At 39.3% G+C, this 15,490-nt stretch overlaps 1 protein-coding gene across 1 annotated transcript in view; it reads left to right on the top strand.

Annotated features, from left to right (window-relative positions):
• The window catches only part of LOC117292387, a 54,820-nt gene that overhangs the window by 38,366 nt on the left and 964 nt on the right, over positions 1 to 15,490 (top strand). Inside the window, exons 32-42 of the mRNA XM_033774414.1 lie at positions 1,457 to 1,558; positions 2,490 to 2,605; positions 3,540 to 3,705; positions 4,592 to 4,870; positions 5,590 to 5,757; positions 6,124 to 6,474; positions 6,823 to 6,952; positions 9,574 to 9,818; positions 10,749 to 10,920; positions 12,056 to 12,975; positions 14,182 to 14,370. Of these exons, the coding sequence (XP_033630305.1) occupies positions 1,457 to 1,558; positions 2,490 to 2,605; positions 3,540 to 3,705; positions 4,592 to 4,870; positions 5,590 to 5,757; positions 6,124 to 6,474; positions 6,823 to 6,952; positions 9,574 to 9,818; positions 10,749 to 10,920; positions 12,056 to 12,975; positions 14,182 to 14,370 (2,838 nt within the window). The remainder of the gene's footprint in view (positions 1 to 1,456; positions 1,559 to 2,489; positions 2,606 to 3,539; positions 3,706 to 4,591; positions 4,871 to 5,589; positions 5,758 to 6,123; positions 6,475 to 6,822; positions 6,953 to 9,573; positions 9,819 to 10,748; positions 10,921 to 12,055; positions 12,976 to 14,181; positions 14,371 to 15,490) is intronic.

Raw genomic sequence — 15,490 nt, 5'->3', positions numbered from 1 at the left:
TTGTCATCAAAGTTGTAACAAAATAGTGAAAGAAAAAACAAATTTGTGTGCTTTCATCAAATACCTGAAAAAGGGGCTTCAGGCCTTTTAGTCTTATACTATTTCATTAAGAATCTATCTCTGTCTCAAAACCTACGTTACTTCAGAGGGAGCCATTTCTCACATTTTTTTATACTATCAACAGCTCTCCATTGCTTGTTACCAAGTAAGTTTTTATGCTAACAACTGTTTTGAGTAATTACCAATAGTGTCCAGTGCGTTTAAGGTGAACTTGCTTATATAAACTGCTCACAAAAAGTAAGGAAACTTTTTTCAATCCTGTGTATTTGTAATTATTTAAGAATCTCTTTGTATATGGTATATATCAATGCAAAGCTGAACTGTTCCTCTTTAAAATGATACCACATTTGCAATGATTACATGTTGCTGAACTTGGCTACACGAATAACAATGAGGCAAAGTCACAAACCAAATGTGCCAAAATTACCGTTGTCTGTACTGGATGGTCAATAGGTAATGCTCAATAATCAAACCGATCAAGCTTTTCAGAACCATATTATGGTTTACATAAAGATTTGCACCAGTGAGCTCATCAGACACAATTAACCCTCATCTCTTCAAAAACACCTTGTTTGATGGGTATTTGCAAGACGATATTCTGCAGCCGATTGCAGTCCCATACTTGCAGACTCTTGGACCAAATGCCATCTTTCAAGATGACAACGCTCGCCCCCATCGAGCCCGACTGTTGACTGACTACCTGAAAAATGTTGGGGTGCACCGGATGGGTTGGCCCGCTAACAGTCCAGACCTGAATCCCATGGAACATCTGTGTGACCAGCTTGGCCTTGCTGTCCGCGCCAGAACCACCAACACATCAACTGTGGCTGACCTAACCATGTTCCTTGATGAAGAATGGAACGCCATTCCTCATCATCAGCGCATCACAAGACTTGTGTGCAGCATGAGAAGAAGGTGCCAGACTGTCATCAACGCCTTCGGATCATCCACTTGTTACTGACCTTCTTGTATCAATAAAGTGTATTGAGATCAGTAAGTTGTCTTGCTCCATTCCAAACTTCTTGTCTCAATAAAGTGGATTAAGATCAGTAAGTTGTCTTGCTTGTTTGAATTACAGTGTCAATTTGATTGTTTACACAGTAACACAAAATTGCTAATTTTGGCACATTTGATTTGTGACTTTGTCTCATTCTCACTAACGTGGTCAAGTCCAGCAACATGTAATCATTGCAAATGTGGTATCATTTTAAAGAGGAACAGTTCAGTGTTGTAATGATATATACCATATACAAAGAGAGTATTAAATAATAACAAATATACTGGATTGAAAAAAGTTTCCTTACTTTTTGTGAGCAGTTTATAAATGTTTAACAAACAAAATGTTTTTTTTTCCAAGAACTGATAATTTGTTCTTTCTGATTTTCTACTTTAACAGCAAGGACTGACTCCTATGCCGGATAACAAATCCAATCATAAATACCTGTATGAGATTGCTGTAATGACCGGACAATGGAAGGACTCTGGCACTGATTCTAAGGTTGGTTGGTTTGTTTGTTTGTTGGTTTGTTTGTTTGTTTGTTTGTTTGTTTGTTTGTTTGTTTGTTTGTTTGTTTGTTTGTTTGTTTGTTTGTTTGTTTGTTTGTTTGTTTGTTTGTTTGTTTGTTTGTTTGTTTGTTTGTTTGTTTGTTTGTTTGTTTGTTTGTTTGTTTGTTTGTTTGTTTGTTTTGTTTTTTTGTTTTTTTGTTTGTTTGTTTGTTTGAATGATCTTCCCATCAAGGGAACTCAGCAAACTCCCACAAGGGATATAAATACCAAGCTGGCAACAGCCAATCTCTCTCACAAACATTGGTTTAACGTCTATGATTATGAATTGCACAAATCAAGAAACTGTGACTCATTAACTAGACGACAATATTCGTTCTAGTCATTGTGAAATCAGCGGTTAGCTGGGGAATTCGAAACCCACAACCTTGTGATTGCAAGTCCTGCAGTCTAACCACTTGACCACGGTGATGTTATGTTAAGGTCAACTGAGTATAACTTTGAGATTCTAAGAAATTTTAGGTTTAACAAAGAAAAACTGAATGGAGCGGATTTTGAACCTGCAACATCTGGATTAATATTACACTATTATCCCTTGCCACTGTTTGACAATTTGAAGGTGTAATGTTTGTTGTTGAAGGAAAACACAAGTTAGTATTGCAATTTTTTAGCAAGGTACCAGACTGTTTATTCTGTCCTTTCAGCCTAATTTTGGTCACAAGAGCTTCAATGAAAACAAAAACAAAATGGCCACACATGGATTAAGGGCTATTGATAGTTTGCATTTGCAGAACAATTTGAACAAAGAAGCTTAATTTTTTAGTTTTACCCTTACACCTATGTGTTTAAGTATTGTATACTCAGTACTTTCCCGAGCTTTCAAATCCTCCAAAATCTATTTGATATCTTGTTGGGTTTTTGTTTAGGTAAATTTCATACTCTCCGGTGAGGACGACGAAACGGAAGTGAGGGTGTTGGAGGATGACCAACGTCCCATCTTGCGCCGAGGCTGCGTGGATAGATTTGTCATGGCTGTGCCTAGGTATGCTTGACCGATTGTTATAAATTAGAATATGGAATTAGCTGTTGCTAGGTGCTTATCAACCAGAAGGACTTTGGTAAAAATGCTTTAAGACAACATTTTTAATGGCTTGATGTTTTCACTCTGGCAGAATGTTAAATGACAACACATCACACCATGAGCAGGTACACTGGTGTAAAAGAACCAGTTGAGTGAAAAGGTAAAAAGAGATAAAAGGGGCGAAATATCCCCAGAAAAAGCCAAGGGAGGGACAATGAAGACGGAAACAAGGAAAGGGGTAAAAGGAAGGGGGCTGGAAGATGGAAACAGAAATAATGACAAAATCAAAGGTGGAAGATGGAGAAAAGGTTATCAATTGGTGAAGATTGTTTCGATGAGAATCCTTTCTTGAATTAGTTTATACTAAATGTATTACTATACAGCTGCAGTGCTTCTCACACAGTAAGTTTGTATGGTCATTAATTTTTGGAGTTTCCACCTATCTATAATTCTACCTTTAAAGACAGTGGACACTATTGGTAATTGTCAAAGACCAGTCTTCTCACTTGGTGTATCTCAACATATGCATAAAATAACAAACCTGTGAAAATTTGAGCTCAATCGGTTGTAGAAGTTGCGAGATAATAATGAAAGAAAAAAACACCCTTGTCACACGAAGTTGTGTGCTTTCTGTTGCTTGATTTTGAGACCTCAAGTTCTAAACTTGAGGTCTCAAAATCAAATTCGTGGAAAATTACTTCTTTCTCGAAAACTACGTCACTTCAGAGAGAGCTGTTTCTCACAATGTTTTATACTATCAACCTCTCCCCATTACTGGTAATCAAGAAAGGTTTTGTGATGATAATTATTTTGAGTAATTACCGATAGTGTCCACTGCCTACTTAAACATTTAATTGCACATAACATGGAATTGCTCATAACGTTTTCAACACAGACCTCTAGGAACCCTGAACTACATGCGATTATGGCATGACAACTCCGGTAAAGGATCCATGCAGAGTTGGTACGTCCAGTACATCGCGGTGCGAGATCTACAGACCAGAGAGAGGTTCTACTTCATAACCAATCGATGGTTCTCATTGGTGGAGGACGATGGACAGGTAATATAACAAGTTCAAGAATTACCATCGCCAACATTCTGTTAAATTTAAGAACAAAGTTGGCACAGAATTGTTGTTTTTTTTTTAACTAGTTATTTTGACTTAACATTAAAGGGTTTTGGTACTTTTTGTAGGACACAAAACACAACGACCACAGATTTACATTAAAAACTTGCACGGTTTGAAGATAATGATAGTAGAAAGCTTCCCTTCAAATATTACTCACTGAGGTGTTGTAGGTTTACAAGAAATAAGTGAAACAAGTCACCAACATTATTTTAGCGTGGTAAAACCTATTTTTCGTGACATTGTGTTTTTCTGTTACAAAAAGTACCCCAATCCCTTAAATTGATACATTAGCAATAAAGAATAGAAAAGTGCCACAAGTCTATGGATATATTGCGTGACACGTCCAAGTTTTGTAACTTGTCCCGAGCCAATGGCTCATGAGGCTGGTGTTTATATCGAGTCCAGTGTAAAAGGGATCTGACTTGTTCTCTTTAAATCTTCGCTGTTACTGTAAAAGGCAAGAAAGACCTTTGTTTTGTGGAACTGTTTGATTGTTTTGACATAATATGAATGTAGATGTACACAACAAAATTTACACTTAAAAGTTCCATTTCAAAAGTTGGTCGCATTTTTGAAATATCGTCACAGATCCAGAGCAACTATGTCCACGCAGGAAAAATAATTTCTAACAAGATTACAAATTCTCGCGTAGTTCTCAGATTCAAATTTTGGGGTATAAAAACTGTTTTCTTATTCCATAACCACATTAGTTTGAAGTGAGAGTTTCTCAAAATACTTTATACTATGAAACACTACCAAAAGTTTGTATTGCCATTAATTTAAAGAGTGATTACCAAACGTAAACCTTCCCTTTAAGGTGGACCGACTGATTCCAGTGGCCGGCAAGGAACAAATGCAAGGCTTCAGTCATCTGTTCTCCAGCCACACCCGTAAGAACCTGAGTGATGGCCATCTTTGGTTCTCCATTTTCCTTCGCCCTGTCGGGAGTCGTTTCACGAGGGTACAGCGCACGGCCTGCTGCATGATGGCGCTGTGGTTAGAGATGCTGGTCAACATCATGTTTTATGACTTCACACCGTCAAGCGCGTCTGCCGGTGCCCTCAACCTTGGCCCGTTCAGACTCTCAACAACGCAGGTATAATAGATTTGTTTATTTTTGGGGGTCGAGGAATGAACAGCATAATTTTGATGCTTTACCCTAACGCCGGTATGTGTTACGCAATGTATACTTTCCCAAGTTCTGTGAAAAAAAACAGACATCCACAGGCAAATTGTATTTGTGTTTCTAGAGCTTCAGATGTCTTACCACTAGACCTATTAGCTAGCCCGGTGACTAGAGGCAGTTTGAATCTTTTGTTCTAGCAGCGTGTACTGCAATGATTTAATAGATGGTAGTTTTGCATTGGAGATGAAAGAATATAATTTGTTTCAACCTTTACACCGATGTGTATTAACACTATATACTCCATAGTACTTTTCCGAGTTCTGTAAACAAAAATCTACAGGCAAATAGCTCGGGTGGGATTCGAACCCGCAGCCTTTGGTTTCATTGATAGAGAAGATGATTTTCTTATCAAGGGACCCAACAAACTCCCAGAAGGGGATTGTAAACAATAAGCTGGCAACGGCAAATCTCTTGCTGAAACCCCAGTCACACCGAACTAGTTCTCACTTTGTTCTGGAAAATGTAGACTTGGTGCAAAAGGTTTTTGTTCACACTCTCACTCAACTATCCCGATCCCCCGCTCAATCCCTCCTCACCGCACACATTACTATCGTCTATATTTTTCAGAATGTAGTGGGATGGGGGTATAACCAAATATTTATCACAATTTTCTCTTCTGCACTCCGCAGATCAGCATCGGGTTGCAGTCCAGCTTGATCGTTTTCCCCATCACACTCCTGGTAGTCCAGGTTTTCCGCAAAGCACGAGCTCGGACTAAGACAAAATCCCACCGACAGATCATCAAAGAACAGCAAAAGGCAAAGCAGCAGAAATACAGGGTAGAAAAAGAAGACACGGTGAGAAAATGTTTTTTTTTAAGAAATCATCCCAACAAATTTTTAAAAAGCAAGGTACTCGAGTTTTGATTTTAGAAAAATATATAATATGTTATTTTCTTTGGAAATGTTTTGTTCCTTTCTTAAATCTACAGATGATGAATAAATGTACCTGAATCTTTTGTTGTGTCAACCCTTTACAACCACGTCAAAACATGGTTTGCGCAACTTATGACATAATGAAGACTCAGAAAGAATTTCATAATGTGCCATATTTTTGACTGCGTGAGGGCGCTCTCAATCACTTCCTGAGAAAGAGAAGGCAAAGACAAAGGGTTATTAGTCATTTACTCCCTGAATGTTATTTGCTCATTTGTGTTTATGTAGATCTCTCAGAGTCATGTGATCATGGAGAGCAAAGCGACCAATCAGGAGGACAACATCAGCACTCGCTCGGAAGCCAACCTCCTGGACAACCAAGTGAACAGCGGCACCCACAACCTCACACTCAACACCATGGCTTCCCAGCCGTCGCAGAAGGCGCGCAAAAAGAAGAAGTGCGCCCTTCCCTGGTGGTCGATCATCATCGGTTGGATCATCTGTATCTTATCCATTGCCACGGCGACCACATTCGTGATCTTTTACAGTCTCGAAATGCAGGATGAGAAGTGCAAGGAGTGGCTGTCTTCGCTCGTTATAACATTCATCACAGGGATTATGTGCACACAGCCCATAAAGGTAGCTACTTCCAAAACTTATTTTGTTTAAATTTGTTGTCCATGCGATATCAAGATAATATTGAAAGGAAAAAAAACCTTGCCACACAAAGTTGTGTGCTTTCAGATGCTTGATTTCGAGACCTCAAATATTAATTCTAAGGTCTCGAAATCAAATTTGTGGAAAATTAATTCTTTCTCGAAAACTATGTAACTTCAGAGGGAGCCATTTCTCACAATGTTTTATACTATCAACAGCTCCCGATTACTCGTTACCAAGTAAGGTTTTATGCCAATAATTATTTTGAGTAATTACCAATAGTGTCCAGTGCCTTTAAATCAGCGAAAGTTTGCGCGTACTTTCTTGCAGATTCTACTGGTGGCCATCTTCATCTCTCTGATCATTAAGAGTCCCAACGTGGACGAGGAGGGAGGGGAGGAGGAAGAAGAAGAGGAAGATTGCCATCTTGGAAAAGACGAGATGTGGCTGCATGATCTCTGTAAGTTTATCGATCAAAATAATCGATAGTTAGTTGTATCCATTTCAATCTAATCACATTAGTTTGCTTGAAAATGTTCAACGTAGATTTACCAGAGCTTGTTTTAATTACAGACGGGATGTACCAAGATCGCCTAACCATTCTTTAACTTCCCGCCATTGTTAACATGTACAAATATCTTCATCTTGTTTTTGTTCTTAATTGCCTTCACCAAAGGTATGATATTGAGGTTGAACTGCTTCCAAAAATCAACCCCAGCCATGTTGAAAAGTATACTTTTATGATTGGATTTGCCCGCACTAACACGTTTAATCATTCTGTTTTAAATTACTTTCCTTATATTTTGAATACCTTGCCCTCCACCTGAAGAGAGCAGGGTATTATTAAACTCAGCTGGCTACAAAGCCAATCATACACAATCATTTAATCTCTTAGTTTTGTGGATGAGTTTTCTTTGGCCGCAGTCCATTACTTAGGTGGTATTCGTAAATGTCAGCAAATACTTCAACGGAACTTTGTGAGTGGTTGGCTGTGTTTGTGGAAGATTCATTTACAGAGTTGATCATTTTCCAGCTGTTATGGAGTGGCATTAATAGGCCACCGTAGCCTTGCTGTATGATGATGTCATGGGCTGTAAATAAACCACTCATCCTAGCTCTAGTGAGTGAGCCTACCAAGTGGATACACTTGTTAGGCTCACTCACTAGAGCTAGGATGCCTTGGTCTTTCTTGCTGTTTATCTTTTGTTTCAGCTCTGATGAACTTCTTTCTTGATGTGTTTCTTTGTACTTCAGTTTTTTTATATGCCCTCTTGCCAAAGTTTTTAATGGTTCATTTTTACTTTTAAAATGTTCCCCTTTTTTATTGCTTGTTTTATGTCTTATTTGTATACCTAAAGGGATTGCTCCTTTGGGTAGTGATGTGGTATGCTTTTGGGCAATCCCTAGGCTTCTGTTTTGCTTTTTGTTTCTTGATATGTCTATAATTTTTTTCCTAATGTCTTTAAATTATACATAACTAGTTTCTGTTGATGTGTGTATGTGATGTTTTTAAAGCCTAAACAAACAAATAAATAAATAAATTATGTGCTTTATGGCATGGAATGAAATGGGCCGGATCTAATTAAATATGCACACATCTAGAACAGTCATGCACAGTAGACACTTGAAAACACACTTTAAATGTGTGTGTAACTAATAGGCCCAGGTTTTCACACCATGGGTAGACAGTACACCCGAAAGATGTCTACCTCGATTGAAATTTCTAAATAATTTTAATACTTGCTAGCTTCGAGAGATATTTGAATTATAGACTCCAAAAATGAATTTTGATATCATCGCATATTGCAATTTAAAAAAAGGAATATCATCCAAGCTTACCACACACATGGAAGGATGCAAAATTAAACTGACGGTAGCACCAGGTAAGCCTTGAGGGTTTTTTTTCTTTGGTTTCCAGGGCTATCAGGGGTTCAACCCTCGAGTGACCTTGAAACCAAATTTTAGGCCTCATACATAAAAATCTCCACAGCTGTTCCCCGTGAGCAAAGGAAGCAGCGTACAAGACCTTAGTCCTCCCACGCCTGGAGTAGTGTGCTAGTATCTGGGATCCATTTCACAGAAAACACATAATCCAACTTGAGGCAGTCCAACGCAGAGCTGCAAGATGCGTTTCAAACAGATACACTAAGACCGATAGTGTCTCTGCAATCATCTCAACTCTGGGATTGGAAACCTCTCGAGGAGCTCAGAATGGCTGCATACCTATCCTTACTTTACAAGTCCATACATCATAGAGCTGCAATAAATTCTGACCATCTAAATCAAAACCCAAACAGACTGACTGGAGTACAAACTCGTTCAACAAAATCAATATCCTTCATCAGAGTACCCGCAAACAGGATTGCTACAAACACTCGTTCCTACCGAAAACTACAGCAGAATGGAACCTCCTCCCAGCTGCTGTGAGAGAAGCTCCCTCACCTGATACATTAAAAAAAGTCTACTCAACTTAAACCTGTTAAATATCAAAAGTAGAGCGCATTATAATGATTAGAGTCCCCAGCACCACACACCTGCAACCTATACATCCCTACAGTGGGAGATTGATTGCAGTATTGACCCAGATCCAGATCCAGAAATACTGCTTGTTTAAAGACCTGGACACTATTGGTAATTGTCAAAGGCCAGTCTCCTCACTTGGTGTACCTCAACATATGCACAAGATAAACCTGTGAAAAATTGATCTCAATTGGTCATCGAAGTTGCGAGATAATAATGGAAGAAAAAACACCCTTGTCACACAAAGTTGTGTGCTTTCAGATGCTTGATTTGGGGATCGAAAAATCTACTTCTGAGGTCTCGAAATCAAACTCAAATATTTTAGTGGAAAATTGCTTCTGTCTCGAAAACTATGTTACTTCAGAGGGAGCCGTTTCTCACAAGATTTAACTACCAACAGCTCTCCATTGCTTGTTGCCAAGTAAGTTTTTATGCTAGCAATTATTTTTAGTAATAACATGTACCAATAGTGTCCAGTGCCTTTTAATCTGCACGTCACCCTAAATGGTGCCAGCACAAACCTCTTTCTATCAATACATGTTATATCTGATTGTTACACAGCTTCGCCATTGCAGCGTAACAGCAGCTACAAACCTCCGAACTGCGCCGACCTCGAACGCCTTCGTGAGCAACGGATTAAAGAGCTGAAGATGTACAACATCATCCGAGAAATCTGCTTCTACATCGTCTTCCTGTGGACCCTCATGGTGGTCAGCTACAGTAATGTTGACCCATTGGCGTTCTTCATGAAGGACCAATACACCAAGGTGTTAAACAACGCTGATGGCCTCAACTCATTTGATAAGGTGGGTTTATTTTCCTCTGGACATTTCGCAGTATTTTTGACTGCATAATGTGTGAGAACATCATTTATGTCATGTATGTGATGGAAAACAAGTAAAGCAAATTGAGCTTGTTTTTTGCTGTTAGTTTGACTATTTATTTGATTGATACAAGAAACTGACATGCATAGGGGGAGTTGAAATAAGAGTTAATAAGTGTAGTGTTGGTGCAAGGAAATTTGCCCTTGAATGCACCCTCGTTAAGTGGTCATTAAAAATAAAAATTAGTTTGAATCTAAGGGCCTTGTCGAATGAGGCAACTTTTACAGGAAGGCAACATGGAGGCAACCAACTACAGTGCAATGCTACAAGACAACTTTGATAGCACATGAGTGACTTTTCAAACCATGTCTTATGATCCAATTGTGAATCCCTTTTTCCTAGAACTGCCTCTAAATTGCCTTGTGTGGCATGGGACATAAACCTCCAAACCCCCCCCCCCCCCAAAGTACAGTACCGTAATGCATGGTAAAATATTTTTTTTATACAAAGTTTAAAGACACTGGACACTATTAGTAATTGTCAAAGACCAATCTCACTTGGTGTATCTCAACATATGCATAAAATAACAAACCTGTGAAAATTTGAGCTCATTTGATCGTCGAAGTTGCGAGAGAATAGTGAAAGAAAAAACGCCTTTGTTGCACAAGTTTTGTGCTTTCAGATGATTGATTTCGAGACCTGAAATTCTTATTCTGAGGTCTCGAAATCAAATTCAAATATTTGAGTGAGAAATTACTTCTTTCTCAAAAACTACGTTACTTCAGAGGGAGCTGTTTCTCCAATGTTTTATACTATCAACAGCTCTCCATTACTTGTTACCAACTAAGGTTTTATGCTAATAATTATTTTGAGTAATTACCAATAGTGGGTACTGTTATTTTTAATTCCCAGGTGAGCGGAGTGAAACGCTTCTGGCAATGGGTGGATACCGGTATGTTGCCGAACCTCTACGCAGGCAAGATGTACAACGGTCAGGTGGACCCACAGCAAGAGGGCTACTTTGGGGATCGGCAATCCTTCATCTTAGGCAAGGTGGTGATGCGTCAGGTTCGAGTCAAACCAGGTAAGTCAATAGAGAGGTTTTGCAAGCGTGCCAATACAGATACAGATACGGATATGATAACATATCCATTCACGTCAGCCGCGTGTTGGATTTTGTTTCGCAAAATATAGGTATGAGTTACTACTTGAGTGCGCTTGCAATATATAAGTGTTTTTCCCGACAAGCATGACCGGTAGAGACCCCGTGTTTTATACACTGCATTTTCTCATCATTTTGCTTGCAAATGACTGACAATTTTTTCTATCTATATCAAGCACAATACCAGTTAAAGCAAATCCGTTGGAAATGTTTTTGATCTTGGACAAAAAGTCTGCAAAACAGTATCCGTTTTTCTACGACGTGTATGAGCTCCTGTATCTCCTTCTGCTAACGTGTGTGTAAAATACGATAGTTGCAGATTCGTGTCATGTGGCCACACAAAAACTTGGCGTATCGATATCTGTATGTGTATCCGTAGACTTGTGAAACCTCTCTAATGAAGCTCTGTACACACTGTATCTCTAATCCACTATGAAATACAACCCAGCTGAGACCCAAGGAGATTTTTCACCCGATGGTTACCCCAACACACTTTCACATTGTCCCTGCTTTTATAAACCCCTATCCGATGAGGTTCTGGCTGCATGTTTCAAACTCCTGAGCAGGGGTGGCTATATTCTGATCTGACCATTTCGAATAACCCTTTTGTTGCTATGAAAGCTTGTTGAAAGCTTGAAAAGGGTTAAAGGCGGTGAACAAGGACAAATTTCCAAGAGTGGATGGTCTGTCTACTTTGCCAATATCAGTGCTTTCTTTTTTCCCTTTTTTTTCCCTGTCTTGTTTGTTTGTTTGTTTGTTTGTGTGTTTTTTGTTTCCTTTTTTTTTTTTGGGGGGGGGGGGTTGCAAGTCAGAATTCATACAACTGAACATCAATGTATTGTCAGGGATCATGCCCACATTTATTTGATAGTTAAACCAGTTAAAGCCTGGGCCCGATTTTATGGCATTGCTTACCACAGAGTTCGGTGCTTATGGGGGCTGGTAAAGCATGTGACTCTTTTAAAAGTGTTTAATTCAATCAAATGGTTCCAAAAACCAAAGGTATACTTTCCCTATAAGCAACTATAAGCTCTTTTAAATTATCCCATTTTTCCAGGTCTCTGTGATGTTCATAAAAGTTTTGACGGTCTGATCAACGAGTGCAACGAGGGATACAGCGTCTGGAATGAGGACACCCGCCATTACGGAAAGGGATGGACAGAGGTCAACTATACTCTGAACCCCTGGAAAATAGCTGAGAATTATCGCTACGCTGACGCAGAGGAACTTAATGGCTACCCATTCTTAGGTCGTCACTCGTTGTACTTGGGAGGCGGTTATGTCATTGTGATTGACGGCTCAGAGGACCACATGCGTAATATTTTCCGGCGGCTCTATGAGGAGACCTGGATAGACAAGTACACCCGAGCCGTCTTCTTGGAGTTCTCTTGCTACAACCCAGCGGTGAATCTCTTCGGGGTGGCCGAATTCGTCGTGGAGTTCCTGACAACGGGGGCTGCAGAGCCAATGCAAAGGGTGGACATCATACGGCTACTGACCTACTCCCAGGGGTTCGGACTCGTCCGGATCATCTGCGAGGTCACCTTCTTCTGTTTCATCGCTTTCTTCATCATCAAGGAGATCAGAAACGCACGACGAGAGAAAAGACTCTACCTCAAAGATTTCTGGAACTGGACGGAGTGCGGAATAATCGTGTTCTCCATCGCGGCCGCTGTGGTGTACTTCTATCGGATGTACATCACCAGCACAATACTAGAGCAGTTGAAGGACGGCGGGTATCGCTATATCAAGCTGCAGTACGTCGCCTACTGGAACGCCCTTCTGGGATATATGCTGGGCTTCATCTTGTTCCTGTCCACATTGAAGTTTCTGAAGCTGTTGAGGTTCAATCGACGGATTGGGGTGCTCTCGAGTACCATCCAGAATTGCTCCTCAGATCTCATGTACTTCGGTATCATGTTCGGCATTGTGTTCTTTGCATTCGCCATCGCATTCTACCTGATTTTCAACAAAACTGTAAGTACTGTTGTTCTTTCCCCTGCTCAATAGTTTTGTAAAGCTCTAAGCAGTGCTGTCTTTAAGCACGGTCCAATTTCATAGAGTTACCTAAGCAGAAAGTTTTGCTTGACCGTTTTGTGCTTAGCAAAAATTTGCAAGATGCCAGTCACAAATTATATGTGTGACATGGTGTTTTGGCTGGTGACCCTCATTGTGGAAAGCATAATTTTGTTTTGCTTATGAAATTGGGCCCAGAAGCTTTGAAAAGTGACCTAACACACCAAAAAGTACAAACTATTTGTTATTTATATGTATAATTATTTGATCTCACGGTCAGATACAAAGTACGATAATGCACATCGGTAAAAAATATGAAAAGATACTGCAACAGCAATTAAAATACAGAGGAAGGAAAGATAACCAGATTGAGCCAGAATGGTTGTCTAAAATGAAACTAAATTCCCGTCTTAAGGCTCACCTCTTATGCATGAGCTCACAGCCGTGGGCTTCTGGATGTCACACAGCACAAAACATACCCCCCCCCCCCTAAAAAAAAACACTTTTCCTGCCCTTTGTCAAAGGCAGTTGCCTCCATGTCAGTGGTCATTGCCTTGGTGCCCTTCAAAGTTGCTCCAGTACAGTTTTATTTCCCTTTACTGGGGTTCCCTTCACTCAAGGAATAAACTGCCTTGCCCTTCTTAATACAAGTATGATGGCCTGCAGGTCTGTTGGTTGGGATGGAGATTTTGCTTGGCCTGAAAACTCCATATTTTTTATAATTTTTTATTTAAATTATAATATTATTATTTTGTATTATTATTATTATTGTTTAGGAGGAGGGGGTTAGCACCTTATTATGAAAAAAATTGTTGAAATACATCCGATTACTGAAGGTTTTAACCAGAATTTTGTAAAAGTCTATAAATTTACTGGAAATTGGGGTGTCCAAATTGTTCACTTACAATATACTAACATGTAAATAACTGATAAAACAGGGTGTCAAAGTCGAAAACAGGGTGTCCACTAGATAATAATAATAATAATTTGGGGGGTTAATCATCCTTTCTCACAGCTAAGAGGTGAATTGCGAAGGACGCGGCTACAACGTGTTCGAGAAGCAGGCATGTAAGGGCGCCTTTGGCTGCCAGCCACATCAACCCATTATGACCACGGAGCACAGCCAAAGTGTTTGTCTAAGACACTATGCAAATTTTTTCTCCTCAGATGTATGATTTTTCCGACTTCATCTTCACCTGTGAAAACCTCTCCTCAGCCATCTTGGGCAAGTTCAAGTTTGAGGAGTTGGTGATGGCCAATCCGCTACTTGGACCCATTTTCTTCTTCCTCTTCATGGGGTCAATGACCTATATTCTGATCAACATGTTCTTGACGATCGTCAACGAAGCATTCAAGGTGTGTATGGTGTGGGTTTTTGTTTTTGTTTTGTTTTAAAGACACTGGACACTATTGGTAATTGTCAAAGACCAGTCTTCTCGCTTGGTTTATCTCAACTAACCTTTGAAAATTTGAGCTCAATTGGTCGTTAAGTTGCGAGATAATAATGGAAGAAAAAACACCCTTGTCACACGAAGTTGTGTGCGTTCAGATGCTTGATTTTGGGATCTCAAATTCTAAATCTGAGGTCTGAAAATCGAATGCGTGGAAAATTACTTCTTTCTCGAAAACTACTCCTCTTCAGAGGGAGCCGTTGTTCACAATGTTTTATTCGACCAACCTCTCCCCATTACTCGTTACCAAGTAAGGTTTTATGCTAATAAATATTTTTAGTATTTACCAATAGTGTCCACTGCCTTTAAATTATGCTATTATTTGAAACAGGATTTGAAAATTAATACTGGAATTCGGGCCCAAGGCAAGTGATGTTAGCGTCGGCAGTAAACTTACGACTGTACAAGTCCAACTGTACAAGTCATATGTTACCTATAACTTCTAATTGTAAAGAAAGTTGTGACACAAATTTTATTTGTTTGTGTCATGTCCATGTTTGCCTTGAATTGCCCGATGCCCCCTTATTAGTTGTCATTAATAGTTTCATTCCTCACACCCCTCTGCTGGCTTCAATTGTAACTTAAATTGTGTACCTTGTAGATTTCTTTTAAAAAAACATGTATTTTAGATTAATTTTGAAGTCAAGGTGCAGCCAGACCAAAAATGTTGGGCAAAACAAAACTAATGGCAATAGACGCCAAACTATTGAAAAACTGTTTTTGCTTTAAAATTTACCTATTGTAAATACCATACATTCACAGAGGACTCAACCTTTAGTAAACATCGTTTAAACCCTCTCCATGTTTCAGATATGATCGCCAGTGAAAAATAAAAGTAATTGCATCAAAATCAAAAAGAATAAGCTGCTTTCGCCAGCTGCTTTCGCTCAACCCCTAGGTCACAGAATTAATTAAAGACCTGCTCGAACGTGTGTCAAGTCGTGAACTTTGCTGAATTCCACTTAAAATGTTTTTGATGAATAAGGAAATCGAGTCATATGATTATAAATAGGTTTCAATTGTGT

Source organism: Asterias rubens, chromosome 7, assembly GCF_902459465.1.
Source record: "Asterias rubens chromosome 7, eAstRub1.3, whole genome shotgun sequence".
Classification (NCBI taxonomy): Eukaryota; Metazoa; Echinodermata; class Asteroidea; order Forcipulatida; family Asteriidae; genus Asterias; species Asterias rubens.
This window is presented reverse-complemented; position numbering and strand designations above follow the sequence as displayed.